This window comes from Ictidomys tridecemlineatus, chromosome 5 (genome assembly GCF_052094955.1).
Source record: "Ictidomys tridecemlineatus isolate mIctTri1 chromosome 5, mIctTri1.hap1, whole genome shotgun sequence".
In the NCBI taxonomy this organism is placed as follows: Eukaryota; Metazoa; Chordata; class Mammalia; order Rodentia; family Sciuridae; genus Ictidomys; species Ictidomys tridecemlineatus.
The window spans coordinates 199457030-199481776 of NC_135481.1; the positions used below are offsets into that span (position 1 = coordinate 199457030).

General features: G+C 46.6%; 1 protein-coding gene across 5 annotated transcripts in view; it reads right to left on the reverse strand.

The window, feature by feature from the left end:
- Positions 1 to 24747, reverse strand: part of Dido1 (death inducer-obliterator 1) — a 51500-nt gene that overhangs the window by 22464 nt on the left and 4289 nt on the right. For 2 of the 5 annotated variants that reach the window (XM_078052138.1, XM_078052135.1), the window contains exons 1-8: positions 19361 to 19503; positions 10204 to 10446; positions 9186 to 9295; positions 7733 to 8567; positions 6484 to 6805; positions 4379 to 4591; positions 3286 to 3499; positions 524 to 616 (exon numbers count right to left, since the gene is read on the reverse strand). In XM_078052138.1, the coding sequence (XP_077908264.1) occupies positions 524 to 616; positions 3286 to 3499; positions 4379 to 4591; positions 6484 to 6805; positions 7733 to 8565 (1675 nt within the window). In that variant the 5' untranslated portion in view covers positions 8566 to 8567; positions 9186 to 9295; positions 10204 to 10446; positions 19361 to 19503. Of the gene's footprint in view, positions 1 to 523; positions 617 to 3285; positions 3500 to 4378; positions 4592 to 6483; positions 6806 to 7732; positions 8568 to 9185; positions 9296 to 10203; positions 10447 to 19360; positions 19504 to 24747 lie in introns of those variants that run through there. The other 3 variants (XM_078052137.1, XM_078052136.1, XM_078052139.1) reach the window with 2 other exon arrangements.

The following is a 24747-nucleotide window of genomic DNA, read 5'->3' on the forward strand; positions in this document are numbered from 1 at the left end:
GTGAATTTAGCAGGACCAACCCCACTGAAAACTTCCACCCCTCACTGCCTCCCCAGGGAGGCTGAAGTATGAAAACGAAGGGGGCAGCTGCAGGACAAACTGGACAATGCTGTAGGACAGTGCTGAGGGGGCTCACCTGGCAGGTTCAAGTTTACAGAGTTATAACCAAGGTTTTCTGAATAGGCTATTAAGTTATAACAATACTTTAAAATACCAAGATTGCCATTTTTGACAACCAAAAAAAAAAGGATCATTGGATGGACAATACTACAGCCAGCTATCAAGCCCAATCTTCACCCCATGAGACTGGGTCACAGGACAGTCAGGCTCCTCCCACTCCCACTTTATTGTCACTGACAACTGTGAAGAGGACAGAAACGACTCAGGAGCTGGTAAAAGAAAACCCACCCCCATCTTTGGATTTCTATACACCTGGGGTTCTAGAATCCCCCATGTTACAAGGAAACCTGTTCCACATATGATTTTAATGAAATGTGCTTCTGGAGCCCAGAGCCCAAGTTACCCTGGTGAAAACCTGTGTTCTCCTGGATCCATTTCACCACACCACCTGGCCCGTCTGTGTGGCACGCACGCATCAACGAGGAAACGCTTCTACCTGGGTAAGATGCACAGCAAATCACTGGGATTTGGGTCTGCAGGGGGTTAAGGTTTTCCTTTTCAATTCTCACAGCTAGATGACATGTTTTCCTGTCAAAATCTATTTTGGATCCCCAGTCACTCAGTGAGCCATTTATCAAACCCAATATACTAATAATTGTGTCTATAAATGTAAATACCAAAATTAAATTCTAAAATTCTAATACACCAGGAATGTTGTAGAAAAAAAATGTCCGGCCCCTTGACATTAATGGTGGAAGTAAAAGGGAGAAACCCATGGAAGGTATGACAACATCACCACCATCTCTGGAAAAACAGAGTGCAAACTCTTTTCATAAACTACAACTGTACAGAAATTCTAAAAAACAATTTTAAAATACAGAGGAACTGTGCATGAATCGTGTCACCTGGAGATCATGAAGCAGCAGTAGAGCTTCCCGCACAGCGAGGCCTGCTTGGCCAGCCTGCATCCACCTGGGGCAGCACCAGTGCCACAAGGGCAGGAGGCTGAGGCACCTCCAGGAGCAGCTGCAGCGGTGCACGGCTCTGCCACGCAGGTCCTCTCGAGAGCGATGGTTGAATTGACTCCAAAAAAGTGAACTGGAAGTGTTCCCAGTGTCAGCTTCGCTCAGAGCCTCCCCGCCCACCCCCAGCCCAGGAGTGTGCTCTGCAGCAAGTGGGGAGGCGTGCCCACGGCTGTGCATGGGACCCCTTCCTTCATGCCAACCAGGGACTCAGGACTCATGCCCTGCTACCACGAAGGCAAGGAAATGTTTAGGGGAGAGGCAGAGACACATTGCTGCTGCTCACCAGTGTTGGGTTCAGAGGACTTTACCATGACCCTACTCTCCTCCCAATCATTGTTGGGAAGACATTATTTCTGGAATAACAGTAAAATGATATCAGTGACCAGCTTGGAAGGATGTTCCTCAGGCACGCTATATTCTGGATGTTCATCAGTTTTAATTTTGAGATGTCGATGTGCTGGGAAGGTTATTCAGGTAATCTGTCCCAACTTTCTGCCACTGGATCATACCCACTCCATTGAGGGGCCAATATGAAAAAGGTCAAAGAAAAACCTAAGAGGAACCAGCTCCTTGTTGATCCCGTGCTCCTGTCCCTCCCTTCCCATTAGTGAGACAGGAGACAGCACCTTGGTTAGCAGCCCACCATCCCCCACAGTATACCTCACCCCCGCCCCCCTTGTGCAGGGTCTCCTAAAACACTTCTTTGGGGTTTCAGGGGCAGAGTTCCCCTTCTGGATGCAGATGGAGGTTAACTGAACTGAAACCAATCACCCAGCTGTCTGTGCTGTGGTTACACCCTGGGTTTTTCTTTCCTTTATTGTTTAATGTGTCTACAACCGATTTTACCAACATTTTAGCCAGTATTAAAAGTGGCTACCCTTCTGCCCATTCACAGATAGGTGGTGCTCATTTTGAAGTATATTCGTTAGCTCAATAAAAGTGCTATTTACAGCATTATCTTTGATGAGCATTTGAGAGGCATCATCTGCTAGTATAAAATCCACTGCACAATCTAAGGTGTCCTGAGGTCCATCATAATGCACCATCGGTGAACTCAATTTACCCATGATTCCATTTCCTTGCCCTTTTACCTTCTCATTTTCTTAGCCACCTGAGATCTAGCACTTCCTGCAAGGTGCCCTCAACTCAGGGGGGGCACTGAAAGCAGACTGAAAGGGAAGGCACCACACATCTCTGCTCTCGCAATTCAGAGATATTTCACCTTTCAGTGCTTTTACAAAGGCACAAAATGCAGAGAAGGCATGATGAAAACTGAATTGAAAAATTTTATATGGATCTAATTTATATGGATCTAATTTAAATGTCTGAGACTTAGCTTTTGAGTGAGGCTGAGACAACAATGAGTGCAAGGTGCATGATCTTATCTGAGGTTCCAAAGGTCTACTTGAAGCATCTTCATTTCACTGATCTGAAATCTGGGGCAGGGTAACAGTCCAAACACTTGAGAGTCAAAAAGTCGCCACCCTGTGACACCAGCCCTCAACTGTCCCATTGTGAGGACATTGCTCTGAGTGTGAAGGACACCACGCTCACTTACCGTGGGGTCTGCTCAGCAGCAGCAAATGGCCTTCAAAATCTGGACGTGGATATATGATTTATACAGATATGTAATTATGTGAACTGGACATGAGCAAAATATCTGTCTAGTCAAAAAACGCTAACTACTAAAAATCCTATTTAGCCTGTCCACCAGATCAACGTTTAGAGAAAGAGATGTCACAGCATACAAAACGGAAGTGATTTTATATGCAGAAGGTAATGTGGAAAAATTCAAGTTTTATGCAGGGCTCTGATAAAGCTGATGGGACAGTGGTGAACTGGGAGTAGGGGCAGTGCATTGAAACAACTTGATTTTGCTGGAGATAATACAATACTTACCAGAGCCTGATAATAAAGCAAAAAAAATTAAAGAACTGCACCCCCAAAGTGAGACACTGAGCAGTGAGGCTCGTACAGCTCTTTGGAGAACACTGAGAGGAAGTCCCACAGGCTAGGCATGGACACCTGGTCCAGAGGTGTCCTTGACATGACGGTGAGCCGGTGCCTACCATCAGCACTAAAACACAGCTGCGGTTCCTAGTCCTGGGGGCTGGGAGGCCAGCCCCTGGGTGATACGTACATTTACACAACAGCGGTGGCGAGAGAGCAACCGTCTTCTCTGGCTTCACTGCATTGTAGTTGTGGTCACTTGCCCAGGATGGAGTGCTGCTCTCGCAGGGGGCCTCCTTCCCCAGGGCTTCGCTCCTTGAAGGAGCCACCATCATCTTCTTGGCCAGATTCTCCTTCTTCTCTGGAGCTGGTCTCTTGTGCATAGAAGAGATTTTAATCCCTGCCTGGACAATCAGTGAAACTCAAATCATTAAGGAGACCAAAAATGACACCTTTGTTTTGTTTCACTGGGCAAAGAAGGTCATATCACCATCTCCTTCTTGAGTCACCCTAAGACCCCTTGCCCACCCAGGCTTATATGCCACATTTGCTCAGTGTGGCTATGTCTATATGCCTAGCAGACCCTCAGCATCCCCACGGAGCACTTGGGTTTCGACTGTTTATGTTGACAGAAGGGTCCCTGTCGGAACTGTTGAGGCATGAAGTTCCAAAATGACAGAAGAATGAACGCCTCAAGTGAGCCACTGAAATAAGCCAATACAAGATGGAAAGAAAGCAGAGAACAAATGGCATTTCTACGTTCTCTGCTACAGCCTGGAGACGGAAAACTGGCAGGGTCCCGGCACTTTCAGTTCTGACATCCTCTGGGTACAGCAGTCATTGCTTCTTTGGCAGCTCCAGGATTCAAAACTACCAGCTTTAGAAATCATTAAGCAAGCATTCAAAGGTAATCCCCGCTTCTTCTCAAGTCACAAGAGAATAGAAATGGAACCACTCAATGCCTTAAATGAGACACAGAACCTTGCCCAGAGCCTGCTCCATTCCTAGCCGCTGAGTCGACTCTGTACACTCTTTTGACTACTGGCTTTGGCAAGACTGGTTTGCATTCTGAGATCTGAGGTTCTCCACAGCAGCCAGCTGCCTGTATTTATGCTACTGTATCCATGCAAACCAGCCCTCAGCCAAGAGAGGACAACAGAAGCAAATGGGACATAATCCACATTGCACAGACACCCACCATGCCCTATGCTCCCAAGTCCATGGGAAAGCATGTACACACACTTTTGCTTCAAGGGTTCCAAGGGTGATCTTGGTCTGCTTACCTGAAGACTACATTTTGGAAGACTGAGCTTTTCTGGCTTCATCTTGACCTTTTCCTTAGGTTTTGGTTTTTGTTCTTTACCTGAACTTAGAAATTTCATAGTAGCTGCTGCATGTTTGAGAATGCAGTCATTACTGCAATACACTGAGTCAGGCTGCGCCACACTGGAGCACCCAGGGCCAATGCATCTTGAGGCACCTGGAGCTTCTACAACCTGCAGAATGAGACAGGTGACTTCAGATGAAATACATGCCAATGCCAGCAAGTTACAGCACCTTGTAATAGCGTTACAAAGTGCCAAGGTCATTATTTTTAATTGAGAGACACAAACAATATTTTTGATATGAACAAAAATTCATTTTTACTTTTATAAAGTACCAAGTGAGGCATTTGCATGTCAGCTCTTCTTCAAGCCTGTGATGGGCAGGACTCTGCAGGACCCCTAGCACACATGCTCTTTAGTCTTCCTTACCCTTGAGGCTGAATAAGGAGAGAATGGGCCTCTCCTGAAGAGAAGACTCTAAGAGTGCTTTTGGGGTAAGCTGCTGTTTTGAGAGGGGATGACCCAAGGCTATGACGTGAGAGTAAGGCTGGCAAATACAGGAAAACCAACTAAACTTGAATTTAGATAAACTATAATTTCTTTTTAATATGCCATGAAAATTGCACAGGACACCATTCATACTAATTAATGTGAGGGCTTTCCCAGCCTCTGATGGGACCACAGTTCCAGTTGCACCCTCGCCACAGGCTCCTAAACCCCGAGCAAAGGGCGCAGTCTCTGATGCCTGGAAACTGCTAGCATTAGTGCTAGAAGTTCCCCGCGGAGCTTGTGGTGACCTATAGGATAACTTCATGCAGAAAGACGAAATGAAGGGGCTGGGGCTGTAGCTCAGCGGCAGAGCACTTGCGCCCACGTGAGGCGCTGGGTTCAATCCTCAGCACCACATAAAAATGAATAAACAAAATAAACATAATGCATCTGTCTAGAACTAAAAAATATTTAAAAAAAAAAAAAAGAAAGAAAGAAAGAAAGAGGGACTGAAGACACCACCAGAGGCACCCATGGCTGCCCTGCTCAAAACCCCTGAAGCACACGTGATGGTCAAGACCAGATTCACCACAGGCACATCATGTTCACTTTAGAAAGATCTTACTTCTCAAATATTTAACATAATTGCTTTGTCTTCCATTCATAAGTTTCATGTCAAACATGGGCTTATTGATGATCCAACTACGTGTTAACAGTTAACGTCCTATTTTCCCGCATTTCCTCAACACTTCCACCACACGCTGATCTAAATGGCCTAGTCCTCACATACTCTCAAACTGGAGACAACACAGTGTGAAAATGTTAAGAGATGCTTCTACACATAGCAATCTCAACCCTCTGCAGGACCACCCAGGAGATCCAGATTTTAAAAGGTGCTGAGCTGTACCTCTCGTGGGAAACAGGATAGAGCCTTGTGAGCACAGGAGACGGCTCTCAGCAGCAGAGGCCAACAGTGTTATGGCCCCAGGGGCATCAAGCTAGGCAGACAGAGATGAACCCGAGTGTGCCACACTCACTGGGACAAAAGTGCTAAGGTGTGTCATCAAGATACATAAAAAAAGACTAATTTGAAGGTGAAAGTACTGGGGATTGAACCCAGGGTGCTCTACCACTAAGCTACATCTCCAGAGCCCTTTTCATTTTGAGACAGGTGATGCACCAGTGTCCAGCAAGAAAGGCTATTTTTTTTAAATTTATATTTTAGTTTAGGTGGACACAATCTTTATTTTACTTTATGTGATGCTGAGGATCGAACTCAGTGCCTCATGGATGCTAGATAAGCGCTCTACCACTGAGCCACAACCCCAGCCCCAAGAAAGGTTAAATTTTAAAAAATACCAGAAAGTAGACAGGGTATTTTTTAAAGAAAAAAAGGACATCCTTGAGACAACATAAGGTACAAACAGAAGTAGAGTGCTTTCCTCTTAGGGCCCAGGAAGACCCTAACTTATTCCCAAGGAAAGACACCATCCCAGTTCTCAGTGCTTCTGCCCCCAGCAAGTCTGTCACCTGTAAGGTCAAGCCCTCCTGTTTCCCTGGAGAGACATACTTACAGGCTGGAATATCTTGAGTTTTTTCTTGCCACTGGGATTTGCAGCCTTTTCAATTCTACCCTTTATGCCCTGGTCTTCACTAGACTTCTGCTCTATTGTCCCTATACTCGTGCAGTCCATGCCGTCCACACTTCCAGGTCCACATCTGGCTTCTGGCTCTTCTGCAGCGTCAGAATTTGTTTCATCCTGCACTTGCAGAATGGTGCAGTTCGGGCAGATGTAATCCTCCCCATTCCTTTCAAGGAGTCGCCCTCGAGCCTCAGAAATGCCCACACAGTCGCCATGGAACCACTCCTCACATCGGTCACAGCAGATCATAAACCTGAAAGGACAGGACATGGCATCAAGCACTGGAAGTCAGTGACGTACTTTCTGATATATTGCAAGGTCAAATTGGCTTTAATGTCCTATTATTTTAAAAAGAGTGCAAATAGTTTGGTTTTCCTTTTGACTGGAGCGTTTTTGGGGAGGGTACCAGGGATTGAACCCAAGGGCACTTAACACCACTGAGCTGTATCCACAGCCCTTTTTATTTTGGGTCTTGCTAAGCTACTGAGGCTGGCTTTGAACTTGTGTGACCCTCCTGCCTTAGCCTCCTGAGCTGCTGGGATTATAGGCGTGTGCTACTTCGCCTAGCTTTAACTATAGCTTTTTTTGTGTTTTTTTTTTTTTTTTTTTGGGGGGGTGGGCGTTTACTAGGGATTGAATTCAGGGGCACTCAGCCACTGAACCACATCCCTAGCCCCAATTTTGTATTTTATTTAGACAAGGTCTCATTGAGTTGCTTAGCACCTTGCTTTTTCTGAGGCTGGCTTTGAACTTGTGATCCTCTTGTCTCAGCCTCCTGAGCCATTGGGATTAGAGGTGTGTGCCATCGTGCCTGGCTTGACTGTAGCTTTTAAAGAGTGAACTAGAGGCTTCAGGGTGATCTCTACATGACAGCAGCACCTTTATTCCCAACTAGGCCACAGGGACACCCTACCACCACCCAGCACCCAACCCCAGCACAGGCCCACAATGGGTGCACTTGAGAGGGAGCTCTGGGTAGTCCCTCCCCACTGCCTCTGTTGGTTCTTTTCACAGTGACTTGATCAGACTCACTCATCTTTCCAACACTCTGATGTCAACACACGGCAGATCCCCTGCTGTTCCCACCCCTTGTGCGTCCTGAAGGCCCACAGCTCCGGGCCCATACGGCCAATAGGCTGTTGTCAACTCATGGCCACCCCTGCTGTGCTCTGGGACCCACCTGTTGTTGTGAGGCTGGCGACAGATGCAGTACAGTGCATTGGGGTCATAACCCTCACACTCAGGCTTAGGCCTGCCCAGGTCTCCTGGGTCTTCATCTAGAGTCCTCTGAGCTGCTGTCCCCTCAGATTGACTCTCTCTCTCATCTTTCGCTGCCTGGGACACAGCAGTCTGACCAGTGTCAGGCTCCTGCTTGCAGGAAGGCGTGTCCTCGCCGGCACTGCCGGCCTGCACATCCACGGTTTCTGTAGGGTCCTCCTCCCGACGTTTCTTCCGCAGGCGGTTCTGGATGCCTCTTGGAGGCCTCTCCACTGGTTCCTGTTCACGTTTTTTCCGAAGGCGATTCTGAAGTTCTTTCAAAGTGAGGCCATCACTGTCGCTGTCCGAGGTATCATCCTCATCATCGCCTTCTTTTGCCTTTTCAGAAGAGGCAGGGCGCTTCTTTCCCCCTGTGGAACCAGGTGCAGGGCCACCTCTCACCTCAGAGCTGCTCTCGACGCTCCCTTCTGAGGCAGTCTCCACATCTGTGACTGGACAGGAGGCTGGCTCACTGGAATCCTCCAGGGAGACAGGCACATTCCTTCTTCCTCGGCGACGGACTGTGGTAAGGAACTCTTCCACCCGCTCGGTGCGCTTCGGCTGCCTCCCGCTGCGGCGCAGGGAGAGGTTGTGCTGCTGTGGCTGCTGCTCAGCAGGGTCCACCTCGGCATCTCCTGCGCCCTCACGCTTTGCAATGGTGGTTCTCCGAAACCCCCAGGTTTTCCTGAATTCTTTGCTGGTGGGTTTGATAGCCTTCGGCGCATCTTCATTGCCTGGGTCCCCTTTATCATCCATACCTAGCGATGAGAGAGAATCACACAACAGCCAGGTTCACATACAGGGCGTGCACCAGCAGGAGCAGTGGAACGGGGCAAGTGGCTGCTCACAAAGGCAGAGCTGTACACACACTGCCTGCTTCTGACCAGTGGCCCGGGAGTCATGAGGACAACTTGGGATTCATGAAGATTAAGCAGCAGTGCAAATGCTTAGTATAAGAAAATCTGGGTAATAGAGCGAGTGTGTGACTGCCCTTTACCACTTAAGACACAGCTTCACACAGGGCAGGAAACCATGAGCAAGGAGCACCCACGGGGTACAAGGACTTGGCAGGAACAGTGAGATCCAGAGATACTCAGCTGGTGCCCAGAGGTGTACCAGTCCTATGGCACTTTGCATGGAGTCTGGCTAGACACAGGGTACACAATACTGTGACACTTCTGTCCAGATCTATCCTGGGCTCCTGAGCCTTAGCTTAGGTCATCCCCATGGATGCTTGTGAAATTTTTATTTTTGTTTAAAAATGACAAAACTGGAAAAACAGGGCTGGGGTGTAGTTCAGTGGTACAGCACTTGTCTAGCACAGGACAGGGGGGATGACACACACATGACAACACTTAGAAAAAGACAGAATATACCTTGGGAGAATTATTTTCCAATTTGTCCAGGTTTTAATCACATTTAAATTTAAATGACAACTCTGAATTTATGCCATGCTCCATCCTAGGACTGGTATAAAATGAAGACCCTAAAAAATGCAAAATATACAAAATTTGAAAATCACCAGCAACCTTTTTCTTCTTAACAGATATAGTCCCTCAGCTATGGATGCTGCCTCACAGGGACTCCACCACTCTGCAACCCTGACCCACACCACTCCTTGGTCACTTGAGGTGACCCCAACTGCCCAGGAACACAGCTCTCTCGTCAGGTGCCAACTGCAATTCCAAGTCAGAGCACAAACTCCTGAGGATGCCTCAGGAGGACCTGCTGAGTGGGCACCATGCTGACTGTAACTGCCTGTACATTCTCATCATAACATTTTTAAAGAACGATTTCCTGCTTACAAAAACCAACAAGTTTGTACCAAGTTTTAATGATCAAACCTAGTGCCCTGAGCACCAATCAGCAAGCACTCTTTAAGCCACTAAACAGGCAGCCTACCACTGAGCCACACCTAGCACGCAGGGTACAGCAAACCTGATTTTTAAAAAGGCTGGGTCCTAATTTCCATAGAGTTCTTAGAATTTTTACTCAAAAAGCAGTTTGAAGGGCCAGTACCAGCCTTCCCCAAGAAGCCTTCCCCTTGGGACCCCAGGAAACTCACTTGGGGCACGAGACACTCTGGTGTCTGCCTCTAAGGGGATGGCTCTCTGCAGGAAGAATTCTCCTCTACAAAATTTGGCTCTTATCAGAGAACGTACAATATAAAAGCATACTCTCACTAAGAACACAAAAGTAAAGAAACACTGTATTAAATTCTCAACAGATGCTTAAATATTCACCTAAAAACCTTGGGATAAATTCTAGAATGTTTCAAATAAACACAAATGGTACACTACATCTCTTTATAGACAAGAGCACTTTGCAAATAAGAAATATAAACTTATTAAATGAACATTTTGTCAGTACTGTTTAATATGATTGATGCTTTACCTGCCCCAGTGAAGACTTTTTTCTCTGAAATCCTGAATGTGACACAAGTCCTGGCCAGCAAAGACACTTGAGTCTAGTGGATGGCTTGGCCTCGCCAGGCCACAGCCAGGCCACAGCCAGGCCACAGCCAGGCCACAGCCAGGCCACCGCTCGCTTGCTCGCTCGCTCGCTCGTTCGTTCTCTATAGAGAATTCGAATTTTCAACAATCCAGACGGTCAAGAGATGGCTACCGAAGTACACTCCTAGAGGAAAGTACAGTACAGGTTATAGCTCTTCAGTAACTGTAACTAAACAACATGTTAGTAATTAAGAAATAAGCAGACACCAAACTTTCCAAGTTATCTTGTTATGTGATCAAAGAGTGGAGAGGCTAAACTACAAAATTGTTAATTATTCAAGATCCCCAATATTAAAGCTCTATTATTTAATTTAAAAAGCTAAGAAAGTCAGAAGGCTGGTGTTTCTGTTTACTGAACTTCAAAGTAGCAGTCTATGGATGAATATTAAAAACAAACATCACTCCTTCCATGTCCATTTCAGGTAACTATCACCTCAGCACTCACTCAGATGCTGTTCTAGACAGATCCTCAAGAGCTGCCTTTGCTACCTGTGGCCCAGAGCCTGCTCTGAGAGCAGAGCCCACATCTTACCTCCTCCTCCGCCTGGCTCCAACTGCCTTCCCTCTAACTGTGGTCTCCCTGGTGACCCAGAACAAAGGACAAACATTCTACCTCCTTTAAAGGGACAGTGACACTTGGCCCTCTATTCACATGACACCATCACAGCCACAGCTCTCCTCCCATCCTTTAGTGTGAGAAACCCATCCTCCAAATGATGGCTCCAAGAGTTCAGAAACCACTTCTCAAGAGGAAAACATGAATATTTACAAAGGCAAAGAAATCAAGATATTCTTAGGAATGAAAGACCACTTAAGAAACTTCAATTCAGGGTTGGGGTGCAGCTCAGTGGCATAGCACCTGCCTAGCACACCGGAGGCCCTGGATTCAACCCCCAGAACCACAAAAAATAAGTAAACATAAAAGTAAACAAGCTGGGAGCGGTAGCACACACCTGTAATCTCAGCAGCCTGGGAGGCTGAGGCAGGAGGATTGCAAGTTCAAACCCAGCCTCAGCAATGGTGAGGGCCTAAGCAACTCAGTGAGACCCTGTTTCTAAATAATATACAAAATAGGGCTAGGGGTGTGGCTCAGTGGTTGAATGCCCCTGAGTTCAATCCCCAGTACCCTCCAACCAAAAAAGTAAATAAAGGATATTTCAAAGAGCCGAATCACTTTATATCCAAACTGTTTTTATAATTTTACCAACACAGAGAACCAAATGTAAAAGTTCAGTTAAACTAAGATAGAAACACACACAGATATATCAAGGCAAAAGTGAAAACAAAACACATGCCTAAGGTAAAAGTTAAAAAAAGTATTAAGTTTCTATGGCGACTTATTGTGCAGTGTGTAGAGCTGTATAGCACGGCACATGGGAAATATGGTCACAAAACTGCAGGCACATACTAGTGACAACTTCCTACCAGAAAGGAGAAAACTGGGCATCTCTCCAGGTGAGAAAGGGACACTGCAGGTGAACACTGATGTACTGAATTTACAATCACCTTTCTACATTTCTAAGTACATTTTTTTCCCTCAGTTAAAAACTGCTTCATTCACACTAAACAGTAATAGGAAGATGCTATGAAATATTGGCATTAAATCTGTTTATGCCAGCCAACATTCCTCACCAGTTCTGCTAACAAGAGCCTGTGGGAGCCACCAAGAGTGGGCCATGTGGTTGTGCTCCAGCACAGCTCCCAAATTGCTGGATCTCAGCTGATGACTCCAAAGAGCTTATTTATTAATGTGGGATTATTTACTGATATTTCCAAAGTTTTAGGCAATTACTTAAAAAAAATAAATCCATTACACATTAAAACTTTATTAATGAGGGGCTGGGGTAGTGGCTCAGTGGTAGTGTGCCTGCCTAGCATGTGTGAGGCACTGGGTTTGATTCTCAGCATCACATACAAATAAATAAAATAAAGGTCCATCAGCAACTAAAAAATATTAAAATAAAACTTTATTAATGAAAAAGTAATGTTATTTCCAAAACAATCACAAAGAAATTAATGTTGAATGGTGTTTTATGTTTTTGCAAATCTTTGGCTTATAAGAAGATAGCTGAACTTTTAAAAAAATTCTTACAATGCTGAGGATGGAGCCCAGGCATGCTCTCCACTGAGCTGAACCCCCAGCCCTCTTCACCTTTTGAGACAGGTCTTACTAAATTGCCTCTGCTGACCTAGAACTGTGGTCTTCCTGCACAGCCCTCCCCGTACACACTTATATGCTCTGCATTCTATTTACTGTGCAGAGTTTTAGCTGAAATACCTGAAGAAAGCCTTGCCTTATGCAGTTTGTCATTAGAAAATGGAGAAGTGTTTTAACAATCTTTTCACTTAATTGTGGATGTTCTTTGACACTACACAAAATCTGGACAAGTAGCAGTTTCATAAAAGTAGCTGCAACCAGGAATCTGGAACCACATCAACGAATGTTTCACTGTCTTACATTGAAAGCCTCTGGTCTGTCTTGCACTTGAGTGCATTTTTATTGGGGAGCTGTTTTCTTAGAAAACACTGGGATGAGTTTCAGGTAGAAGATATAAAAGAAATGCATTTGTTAATGTCAGCTGGCATCTCCTAGAAGTCTATAAGGCAGGGATCATGCTCACAGTGGCAAAAGTTTAGTTTTCCAGAAGACAAACTTTCTCTTAAAAGTGCAAATTTTATCTTTACCAACAAATATTGTTAGCTGACACGTATCATTGGATTTGGGGAAAACACCTGCCAAAAACCCAGTGTGGCAGCTGCCTGTGTCTGCTCTCAAGAAAGTGGCTGGCTGGCTGAGTTCACAGTCCAGGCCCCCAAAGCTGCTCCTGGACGAAGCCCACTTGTGGGGATGCAGAGGTGCGGCAGGTGCATTTGCTGTCTTGTCACAGGCAAGGATAAACTGGTGAACACTGGATGCTGAGTTTATGAAATCAATACTTTCACTGCTTCATCAAGGACATTCACCCTTAAAGAAAACTGGCATATTTCAAAGGTGCTGTGCATGGTAGAAACATTGGAGCTCTGCACATGGGTCCAAATGTCAACTTGGAGGAAAAGGCTCATCATTATTGTGGGAAGTTTTGACCTTAGCTCTAGGGAGGGCTGAGGATCCCCAAAGATCCGGGAACATATGTGGATGTGGCTACATGTCATTTCTATTAGTTTAAGAACACACGGGGTTATGTGGAAAGCAGTAACAGCACACTGATGATGCACAAACATTTCCTTCACAAAGGCTCAGCAATGATCTCACAACCCCTTTCAGATTCCCTGACTTGGCCAAACGCTAGCTGTCAACAGCAAATTTCTTTTTTTTTTTTTAATAAATAAACATTTATTTATTTATTATATAATATATATATGTATATGCGTGCATGTGTATGTGAATATATATGACAGAAAGTCTTGGGGAGAGAGAGAGAGAGAGAGAGAGAATTTTTAATATTTTTTTAGTTCTCGGCGGACACAACATCTTTGTTGGTATGTGGTGCTGAGGATCGAACCCAGGCCGCAGGCATGCCAGGCGAGTGCACTACTGCTTGAGCCACATCCCCAGCCCACAGCAAATTTCTTAAGAACTAAATACACCCTCTCAAAATTTTATTTTTATATTGTTACAAAAAAATAAGCTTAAGTATTAATAGTGATGCATGACTTTAAAACCCCTGTACAGGGTTGTGGCTCAGTGATAGAGTGCTTGCCTAGCACGTCAGGGCCCTGAGTTCAATCCTCAGCACCACATAAAAATAAACAATGGTATTGTGTCCAACTACAACTAAATAATAAATATTTAAAAATTTCAAAAATAAACAAATAAAATCCTGGTACATCTAAATGTGCAACTGTTGCTATTCTAACTCTGCTTTAAGTGAATAAGGAAAGCAAGCTCGTTTACAAGTATCTAGTTCCACACAGTTGAGAATACCTTCTTGGTGATCAATTGCTAAGACACCTTAAAATAAGATATACAACCATGATGAACTTATATTCATTCTAGACAAAAAGATAATAATCAAGTATATATTTTGCCCCGTTTGGTGGCAAAACATGTTTTTCAAATGTCATTTTCCCCTAAAACAATACTCAAATTAACAATTTTAATTTTGAAGCAATTCTATCCTGTTAGTCAGAAATCACACTCAATGCTATTAACAAAACCTCATTATTTTGTATTCTAGTCAGAATTTGTTAACTGTGGCAGATTATGCCAAAGTTCACGCTTACTTATAATTTCTATTAAGGGTCTATTGTGTCGGCAATCCTTTGTACTGTGGAAGAAGAGGGATTGAGAATATATTAGCTTTAAGTTCTTTATTAAAAACAAAAAGATCACCTAAGAAAGGGCTCTTCTACAACTCAGTGTTGCTTGTGGTACTAGGGATTGATCGCAGGGGCACTTTATCACTGAGCACATCCACAGCAGCCCCCACCCCTTTTGTGGTGCTGGGGATTGAACCCAGGGCCTTGTACATGTGAAGCAAGTGCTCTATGAACTGAGCTACATCCCCAGCACCCCCATCCCTTTTTATTCTGAGAAAGGGTCACCAAGGTACCCAGGCTGGCCTCCCCGTTGTGATCCTCCTCAGTCTCCTGAGTAGCTGAGAATATAGGCCCATGTCACTGCACCCAGCTGCAACTCAGTTTTTACTAATGGAATCGTCAACTCTAGAAATTTCATAAACGCAAAAGCTTCATGTCCTCTTGCCTCAGTAGCATCTGCTTACAGTCCATAGGATACCTGCCCACAGCCTGCTCTTCGGCTCTCTTCTTCTGGGGCCCCAAGTTTGCAGCAGCAAAGGTTATGCTGGTCCACCATTTGCTCAGGCCAGGTTTGGGTCCACAAGGGAAACCAAGAGAAAAAGACTTGAAGACTGATGCCTTAGCCAGGCCCCTGCCCCAGGATCCCCTCTTTTCTGGTTTCTGGCGCAAGCAAAGGCTTGAGACCTCAGTGGCAACTCAGGTGGGAATTTTAAGCATCCAAGTGATTGCCAGGAACCAGAAACAGTCAGTAAGCTGTCAAGGCAAAAAGAAAAATGCGAGGGTCTCACTGCTTTCTATTCAGTGGAAGGCTACACAGTCTCTAAGTGGCCACCTGTGCTGGCTCCCCTCTTGTCTCTTCCACACTGTTCCAGAGACACCCAGTCCCAGTCCCAGGGTGAATGTTGCTCTTAATGAAAGGTCACAACCAAGCCTCAGGGGTCACTGCAGTGTACAGTGTACAGGTTCTGAGGTTCATCAGGAAATCTGGTGTTGATAATGCGTCTTGAGTCAACCACCCAAACTTTAATGCACACAATGGGTCCTCCTGTGGGCGTTTCCAGGACAGCTCTACAGGCTAATGCAAGGGCTCCAGAGACTCTGGATCTGTGGCTCTTGCAATTCTGATCACAGGATCTTCCTCTCCACTGGCCACTGTCCTCCCAACACTCAGGACCAGCCCTTATCCAGACCCTCCACTTTGCACAGCTCCAATAGGATCCACAGGCACACCCACAGTAAGTGCACACATGAAGGTGTGCTCCAGGCAGCAGTGTCCAGAAAAGGCCACAGCAGGAATGCTGGTCCCACCTTGGGCCTGAGACACACCTCAGACTTACTCCACACTTTTTCCAAAAAGCAAGATATTGGTTGAGCCCATGAGCATACTTCAAAGACACTGCCTACCTTCTTGAAGGTAATGCACTTCAGATGTTTACAGCCAACTGTATTTTACACTCTTACTTCCCAACAATAACAGGATCTCCAAAAGTTAACTCTCAGGAGGTGGCTGGTGCCTCCCCAAATCTAAGCCATTTGTACAATACTAAGACTTTATGTGCCCTGTCTACCATCACTCACAAGAGGGTGTGGACAGTTATCCGAAGCTTAAGCTGCTGTCAACCAAACAGATTTACAAAAGCATAAATGTCACCTTTCCCATTAAAGGACTTGGGAAGCAGTCCCCCTAAAATGCTATTTATGTTAAAGACTATAAAGGCTTATCATCCTAAGTTTTAAAATGAGTTCAAGAACTGCTGCAGTCTTCAGGGCCTTTTTTTAGGAGTATGAAGACATCCTGGGTTCATCTGAGAGTGGCTGGTGTGGGGCACAGAGCTCCATGGACAAGACTTGAAAGGGCCCAGAGACATCTGTGCCCTATCCATTCTGTCAGGACTCCAAGGACAGTGATAAAACTGCTGCAATATTGGAGTTTTTCAGATTCCTCTCACAGTTTCCAGTGATGGCTCACTGCCACCTAAATTCAGGCAAGACTTCCCTCCCCACATCTGCTCTGTGAGGTGGAGCTGCATCTGAGGGAAGCATCAGTCTCAGGCCACAGCACTAGGGACCTTGGAAACCAACACTAGAAATGGACTGTGCTAAAGGCTGGACTCTTCCTTCCCCTCCATGGGGCTGTGGAAGGCCAATACCTAATTATTTGTTGCGGGATGAGGGTGGAGGCGGAAGGTTGGAAAGGATTTCTGGCATGATTTAGATTTCCTGTATCAACTTTACAGATCCATGAAGTGCTGAATTTGAGAGTCAAGCCTAAGAAGCAACTTCCTGTATTTACCGCACCAGAAAGGCTATTTTACTACTCAAGAAGTGCTGTGAGAAAATACTATGGGGCCTGCTGTTTCCTTCAAGTGATTTTTACTGATTTTGTGTACTTTTAATTGTGTTGATGGGGGTCTGCCTGGTGTATCTGATATGACAGCTCTGTAGTACAAAAGAAAAAGATTTATAACTTTTTAAAAAAAATTTAATAAAGTTACAGTTTAACAAATCCAGTGTCCCTGGCCAGGACCTACTTGGCCAGGATCTTAGTACTTCTCAAGAGAATGGCCCTCTTGGTATAGGTTTCAAGTTCCTGGTCTTGCCCCTGCTGCCAACAGTCTCCAGTGCCCAGCACCACAGCAAGACTCTCCCCAACCCAGACATGTGTGGAGTGGGAGCTCAAGGAACAGCCCATGAGTGAAGAAGCAGGCCCCCAGACCTTAGTTCTAGCTGAAAGCACAACCTCTGGCAGTGTGCCTAGTGCAGTGTGCCACACTTCCCCATGTGTGAAATGGGGACGATGCAGATGCTTTCCAAAAGGTTTTCTGAACCAATACCATATCAAGCACCACATCAGTACTGCATTGGCAAGTGTGCAACAAATGGCCAATGTCTCTCATCAAAAGGACAGCACAAGTGTAGGTGAGGGTTTGCAAAAACAAGCTCTCTAAGGTTAAGTTTCTTCAAGTATTTACCAAAACCTCTTATGTGCTGGGCACAAGGGGACAAGGCGTCATCCCTGTTCTCACAGAGAGGGGGGGCCACTTTCCCTTTGACAAAGAGAACTCACAAGGGCATGCACTGTTTAGGTTTTCCCAAGAGATGAGAAACTGAACACAAACTAACATTTATCATAAGATAACTAGAGTGAAAAAATCATGAAACACCCAGAGGGTGTTTAACATCTAAATAAAAAAATCAAGAGTCCTAAGATTCAGTGCCATGGGAGTTTCACAACTCGGGAGTGCAACAGCAGGGACAACCAGCCCAGGCAGCAACCACTTTCTCTGAACACCCTTGGCCACCCACACACATCCATGATCACCAACAGGTTACAGCTATAGTATGTGGCTCCTTTCTGTTTTTATTTTCACATATTGTTTACATTTTCTGTATGTATATTATTTTTGTAACCAAATCACACAAAATCCAATTTTATTTTGGAAAAAACTGACTTATGCCACCCCTACCCTTTCTGAGACAGGGTCTGGCTAACTTGCCCTAGAAGTCCAGTCTAGAATTGGTGGGATAGAAGGACTCTCCCACTTTAGCCTCTCCATAGCTGGGACTACAGGGGCAGCTAGTTTACCTTTTTATAAAGGTATGTGTGGTGATTCACCTTTTTATAAAAATATGCACATAGGGTGTGACTCTACATCATGAGCAACCAGAGAAATGAAATTTCTGCAATTGCTGCAATTGTGTATAATGAATCAAAATGCATCTTGCTGTCATATATACCTAATTAAAATAAATAAATTTTTAAAGTTAATAAAAAAAATTGGGAAGGGACTGGCTGGTTGTCTGATAGTACTCGCTATTTCTGCGATAAAATGAAACAAATACAACATGTTTAGCATATCATTCACTGAATATTAAAAAGCTACAAGTGAGGGGAAAAAAGATAGAGATATTTAAGTGGTAGTTAGCCTATCAGCACATGAAAAACAATCCCGAGTACCTAAGTTTGATGCTCTGGGAGAAAATGTCTGCCTTATAAATTGCCACACAACACAATTACCACCTACTGATAAATTTGATAGTAACAGCTAGAGAATTCTTAAAAAATAAGTGCGACTACCAATTTAACTTCCCCTATTAACTAATCCTCAAATTTACTAATCAAGAGAACGGAACAGAGTCGGGCAGCAGACGGTGAGAAGCAAGCATGTGCCCGGGCTCGCTGCGACTTGGCGCTCGGACCCTCCTCCCGAGGAGCTGGCCCGCTGCGGCCGGCGGGTAGCACACACTCCGGCGCCCGATTAGCCTTAGCCTTGGACACCCGCCAGCCTCCGCCGCTTCAACCAGAGACTCAGGAGGGACCCTGTGCGCGGACGCCTTCCTAACGGACTCGGGGCCCGAGGGCCGGGAGGGCAGGCCTCGGCCCAGGGACCTCGGGGCAGCGACAGGCGTCCGGTGAGCGCCGCCCATCGGGAAGCACCCGGCACCCACCCCCTGCGGCCTGCAAGGCCGCCCGGCCGCCCCGCGGGGAAAGCCAGCAGGGCGGCGACTGCGGCCTTCCGCCCGCGCGCTGCCAACGCTGCCCGGGCGCCCACGGGAGGACGCCCGCGGCGCGGCCTCGCCCAGCACGGCCCTTGCCCGCCGGCCCGCGCCGCCCGTGATTCAGCTAATCGCGCCGCCGCCCATTGGGGTGCCGCGCCAGGGCCGAGACCGACCGCCATCTTCTCGGCGGCAGCGGCGCCTCGCAGGGCCGGCTCCGCCCTGCTCCCGAGTGCGGCCCGCGCGGCGCCCGTCCCTCCGCCGCGCCCCGGAGCACTCACCGCGGCCGCCGGACTCCCGCGGCCATTTTCTGCGTCGCGGCCGGGCTGGCGCGCGCGACAGGCGGGGGCCGTCGAGACGCGGCGGGGCAGAGCGGCGCCCCCGCGCGGCGGGCGGGGAGGCCGGCCACCGAGACGCCGAGCGGGTAGAGCGGCCGGCCGCGCAGCCACGCCATGCCCCGCCCGCCCCGCTCTCCGGCGCGCCCTCGGGGTCTGCGCAGTTTTGCTAACGATTGCTTCCGTGTCTCGGCCTGGGGTTCCGGACCCTAGGTGGCAGCCCCCCGGGACTGCATGAGCAGGGAGCCCGCAGCCTCGGGGCTGCACTTCACTCCTCAACACTTGGGGCCAGCAGGGACCGGTGCTCCGTGGCGCCTGCGTCAGCAGCGGGGGAGAGAGGATCAGGAAAGGTCCAGTGTTCCCTTCTGCAGGCCGCACTTCCCACCCTGGAGCACCAAAGGGTGTGCTGCCGACGCGTTTTACCCCGGACCCGAACCGCGCCCCACTCGATGCCAGCACGCAGTGCCTGGGCGTGTGCGCCCCCAGGGTTGGGGGTGGACCAGCGGACGTTTACTGTCGATAAGGCATTGAGGTCTTGCGGGTGTTCAACTTTCCTTCATTTCGCTCACTGCTAACTACTGACACCCCATCATTTCTATCCCTAAGTGTCTCAGGAATGGGTGCACTGGTCACTTGCCTTGGGCAAGCCCCCTGTCTCTACCTCGCTATGAACAGCCTTGCAAGTCTTGGCAGGCACACACCCCACACCCCACCCTCAGCGCGGAGATGTAAAGTGTCCAGCAACCCTATGCTTCCATCCATCTATGAGCCGGGCCCGGGAAGATGTGCTTTCTAATAAACATCTCCCAAGATTACAAGACCCGCCCGTTCCTGAGTGACTTTTTTCCAAAAGAAAACAGCTATGAATGGGGAGTGATAGAGCGCTTGCCTATCAGGAACAAGGCCCTGGGTTCAATCCCCAGTATGGGGCGGAGAGAAAGAAAACTTTGCTGTACAATCAAAGCTGTTTCTGCTGGTGTGAACCCTTAGGATCAGAGGAATATGGCAGGGAAGTACTCACTCACCCCCGCCCCCCAATGTGCCCTAGTAGAGGAGGGTGGGTTTTTGCCCCCAAGGTGTAGTGGGAGTACAGCAACCACAGTGGGGGCTGGGAATGTAGCTCAGTGACAGAGGGCAAGCCTAGCATGGCAAGGCTGAGTTTCATTTCCAGCACACACAAGGCCGGTAGTGTGACCTTGGGCAAGCAGATGGTAGAAAGGGGACTCACTGAAGGAAGGAGGAAGAAGGCCACAGGAGGTCTCCCTAACAAAGAGAGAGCCCCTGGGGAGTGGATCTGGGAGAGCCTCTGGCCGGCTACTAGCTGAGGATCTTTACAGCAAAATTTTTACACAAGTGTGAGATTTTAAAACACTTTAACTCTGGGGTGCAGTTTTAGGAGGAGCATTTGGAGAGGAGATCAAAGAGGACAAAGAAGCAGCACAGAAGTTGGCAGGACTGAGAGAAGGGTAAAGGGGGGGCGCATTGTTGCAGCCCCTGGATCCACCCACAGGGTTCCCCAGATGCCTGCAAGGGAACTGACTACACTCCTCCCCTTTTACCTGTGCTCACTACTCTTGGGAGTTGCTATCCCAGGTGAAAAGAGTAGTTGGAGAATTTAGTTTTGGTTTAGTGGTACTGGGGATTGCAAAGAGGCACTCACCCCTGAGCCACACTCCCAGCCCCTTTTACTTTTTGAGACAGGCTAAGTTGCCCAGGCTGGCCTGGGACTTGCCTTCCTCCTGCCCCTGCCTCAGAAGCCTCTAGGATGATAGTGCAGCCATCAGGAGTGGCTAGTTTGGGTATTTTAAAATGAATACTTCCTCCTAACCATATTTCAAAGTAAAACCCAGAGGGCAAAATGAATAAGCAACCTCCAGTAGTATCCCTAAATTCTTCCCTAAATGCCCTGAAGTAGCAAGAAAACCCCAAAGCTGAGTGAATGGGCAACAGAGCACTTTGCCCAGCCAGGAGCTTCAGAGAGGCCCCAGGAGGCACTTGCTCCTGGAAACACCGGTTTGTGGTGGTCGAAACCGGTGGAGTGGATGGCTGGAGCGGGCCCAAACCTCTTCACCCAAATGCAGGCGGCTGGGGGGGGGGTGGGAGGGGAGAAGAAAGGGAGGGGGAGTGGGGACCAGCTGCCCTCTGGCCCTGTTGGCCCCTTCTCCCTGGCCTGCCCCCCAGTTTGGAGGTATCTGGCAGGACTCCCCAGTACTCAGGCAAGCAGGGGCAGCTTTTGATCACGCTGCTCAGGCCATGTCCACTTGCTGCAAGTCCTTCCCGTCACGTCCTGGCACTCAGGCTGTGCCCAATTCTTGAGGACTCAGAGGTGCATGGCAGAAGCCCATTCCCCAGGGACAGAAGGCAATCCCCCCTAGCCCCACCCCAGGAAAAGACAAACCTAGCACACTGTCCAGGTATCCTCAGGGTATGGAGGGGGCTGGGTCCAGGATGCAGGACACCAAAATTGAAATGCTCACATCCTTACATAAAATGGTGCAGTACTTGCCATAACCTGTGCACACACCCCCATACACCTTAGATGGTTTCCAGATGGCTTACAATATCTGATCAACATAAGTGCTCTGTGAACAGGTGTTGCTCGCTACTATTTGGGGGAATAATGACAAGAAAAAAGTCTGTACATGTTCAGTATTGAGCAACTTTTTTTCTGATATTTTTGGTCCGCTTGGTTGAGTGTGTGGATGCGGTACATGTGGAATCAGAAAGCCACGTGTATTTTCTTACAGCCCATGAAAGCTTAGACCACTATGCTTTGTTTTACTTTTTAAGAAACTGGCGAATTTTTATTACTTTTACACATATAAGACCAACAAACTTAAGGACTTTTCCCCACTTGGTGATGGGCATGAACCCAGAGCCTTGTCTATGCTAGGTAATACTCCACCTGAGCTACATCCTCAGCTTCAACAGTTAACTTTACAAAAGCCTACTTGCACAAGCAATCAATTCACCATCAAATCCACAGCTTCTTCCCCCAAAGCAAAACAGATAAGCACTAGTCTTTGGTTCCAATAGTGCCAGATCTTTGTCCTTTGGATATTGCATTTGTGCATTACTGAGGAAGAGTGTCATCAAAAGGGGCAACTTCACAGCAAGCACTGTTCAATGCTGCTGACACAATGAGCAAACTGTCACAGTAGCAGATTGCAGAGGCGGTGGGTAAACTAAGGAGATGACAGGATTGAAAAGACTAAGAAATCCAAGGTAAAACTTGCTCCCACCCAGGGGCGTATAAAAGCCAGCTGTGGCATGTGATGGCTCTACAGGGTACAAGGAACAGTTGAGAAGCCCAACTTTGTCTAATTAAACTTTTATTTTAATTAGAAGAATAAAAGGTAAATATTTCACCCCTTATCCTCTGGAGGTTACTCAGGACAAGGTAGCTATGGCCTCAAGACATTATCTACAAAAGAGGCAAAAAGAACTACAGGTAAGACAGAGAACTAAATCCAGATGTGCTATTCCCAGTTGTATCACTTCCCGGGGATTCTTAAACAGTGTGTCAAAAAGTGTCTTCATATCTCCTGCTATAGTAAAACCTGGTTACTTAAATGAGTGAACACATTAATGCAAAACCACAATGACTGCTCCTACCTCCTAGGGCACTTCATAACGTTACCGAGATGCCTGGTTTTTCTTTTTTGAGTTCAGTGAAAAGTAAATACAACCAGCTTTAGAAGAAAGTGATGTTTTAATAAGTATAAAGCAAGAAAAAACTATTTCCTATTTAGTTTTATCAACAGTCTTTAAAGGTGTACATCAAGTAAGAAAACCAAAACTATAATGCCTTTCTCGGAGTGGGACAGAAAAGCAGTCTAGGAGCTCAGCAACTGTGCCTGAGGAGGCCCTTTGCCCTCACAGCTCACCCACCAGCACCTGCCCCAGAGCCCCAGCAGGGGAGAACAGACAGAAAGAGGTGGGACCAGCCAAAAGAAGGTGATCAATTTACATTTAAATTCTAGACACGCAGAGGCCAAAAGCCACCAGGTGCCTTCCCCCAGCCTGAAGCATCACTCTGGGATAGGGCGGACCACATTTGCATTGGTGACAATTAATGATCTTTGTTCCTCAAAAGAAAACACTTAAAAAGCAAGAAACCAGTGACCTTTTGGAATAGGAATACAGGTTGAGCATTCCTAATCCAAAAATCTGAAATACAGAATGTTCCAAAATCTGAAACTTTTGAGCTCTGACAAGATTCCACAAGTAGAAAATCCCACACCTGACCTCACATGATAGGTCCAAGTCAAAACGCAGACACACTGTAATTGTCACATAAAATTACCTTCTGGCTATGTGTATAAAATATATATATATAAAAATAAATTTTGGGTTTGACTTGGTCCCATCCCCAGGATATCTTAGTGTGCACACACGTGTATGCAAATATTCCAAAATCTGAAAATATCCAAATTCCATAATACTTTTGATCCATAGCATTTTGGATAAGGGACACTCAACCTGTGCTGTATAAATTAACTGTTCTTGCTTAGCTCAAGAAACAGAAGGGGGACTGGGGTTATGGCTCAGTGGTAGCGCCTTGCTTAGCTTGTGTGAGGCACTGGATTCATTCTCAGCACCACATACAAATAAATTTAAAAAATAATATAAAGGTCCATCAACAACTAAGAAAAATTTTAAAACAAACAAACAGAAGGGCAAGATTGAATTGGGGGGGGGGGGCATCTGCAGGAAACAGCCACAGGAATAACAAAGAGGATGAGCTATGGGGGGTCCTCAGGAATCTAAAAGGGGACTCTAGTTTTATTCTGAATCTAAACAAAAATCACCTTCCTGAATCAGAATCCTTTTTTGTGTTCCAACTGAACCAACTACTTCTAAAATTCAGAAACTGGTGTGTCCACAGGAGAAATAAGACCTACACAAATCTGCTTATGGAAGGGGAGGCCAGTGACACTGCCTGTGTGGTTGTGCAGAGAAATGAAGAACTAGATATACCAAAGTTTTTCTCCACTCCATAGAAAATGATCATTTAAAGAGTAAATGTGGGGGCTGGGCTGTGGCTCAGTGGCAGAGCGCTTGCACTGGGTTCCATCCTCAGCACCACATAAAATTAAATAAATTAAACAAATGTAGTGTGTCCATCTACAACTAAAAAAAATAAAAACAAAGAGAATACATAACAATATTCTTTAAAAAACAGAGAGCGAGTAAATGTGGGGCTGGGGTATATAACTCAATGGTAGAGCGCTTGCGTAGCATGCAAGGCCCAAGGTTTGATCCCCAGCACAAAAAGAAAAAGAAGAAAGTAAATGTGAGAGGTTAAAAAAGACGACTAAAAGCAAACTGAA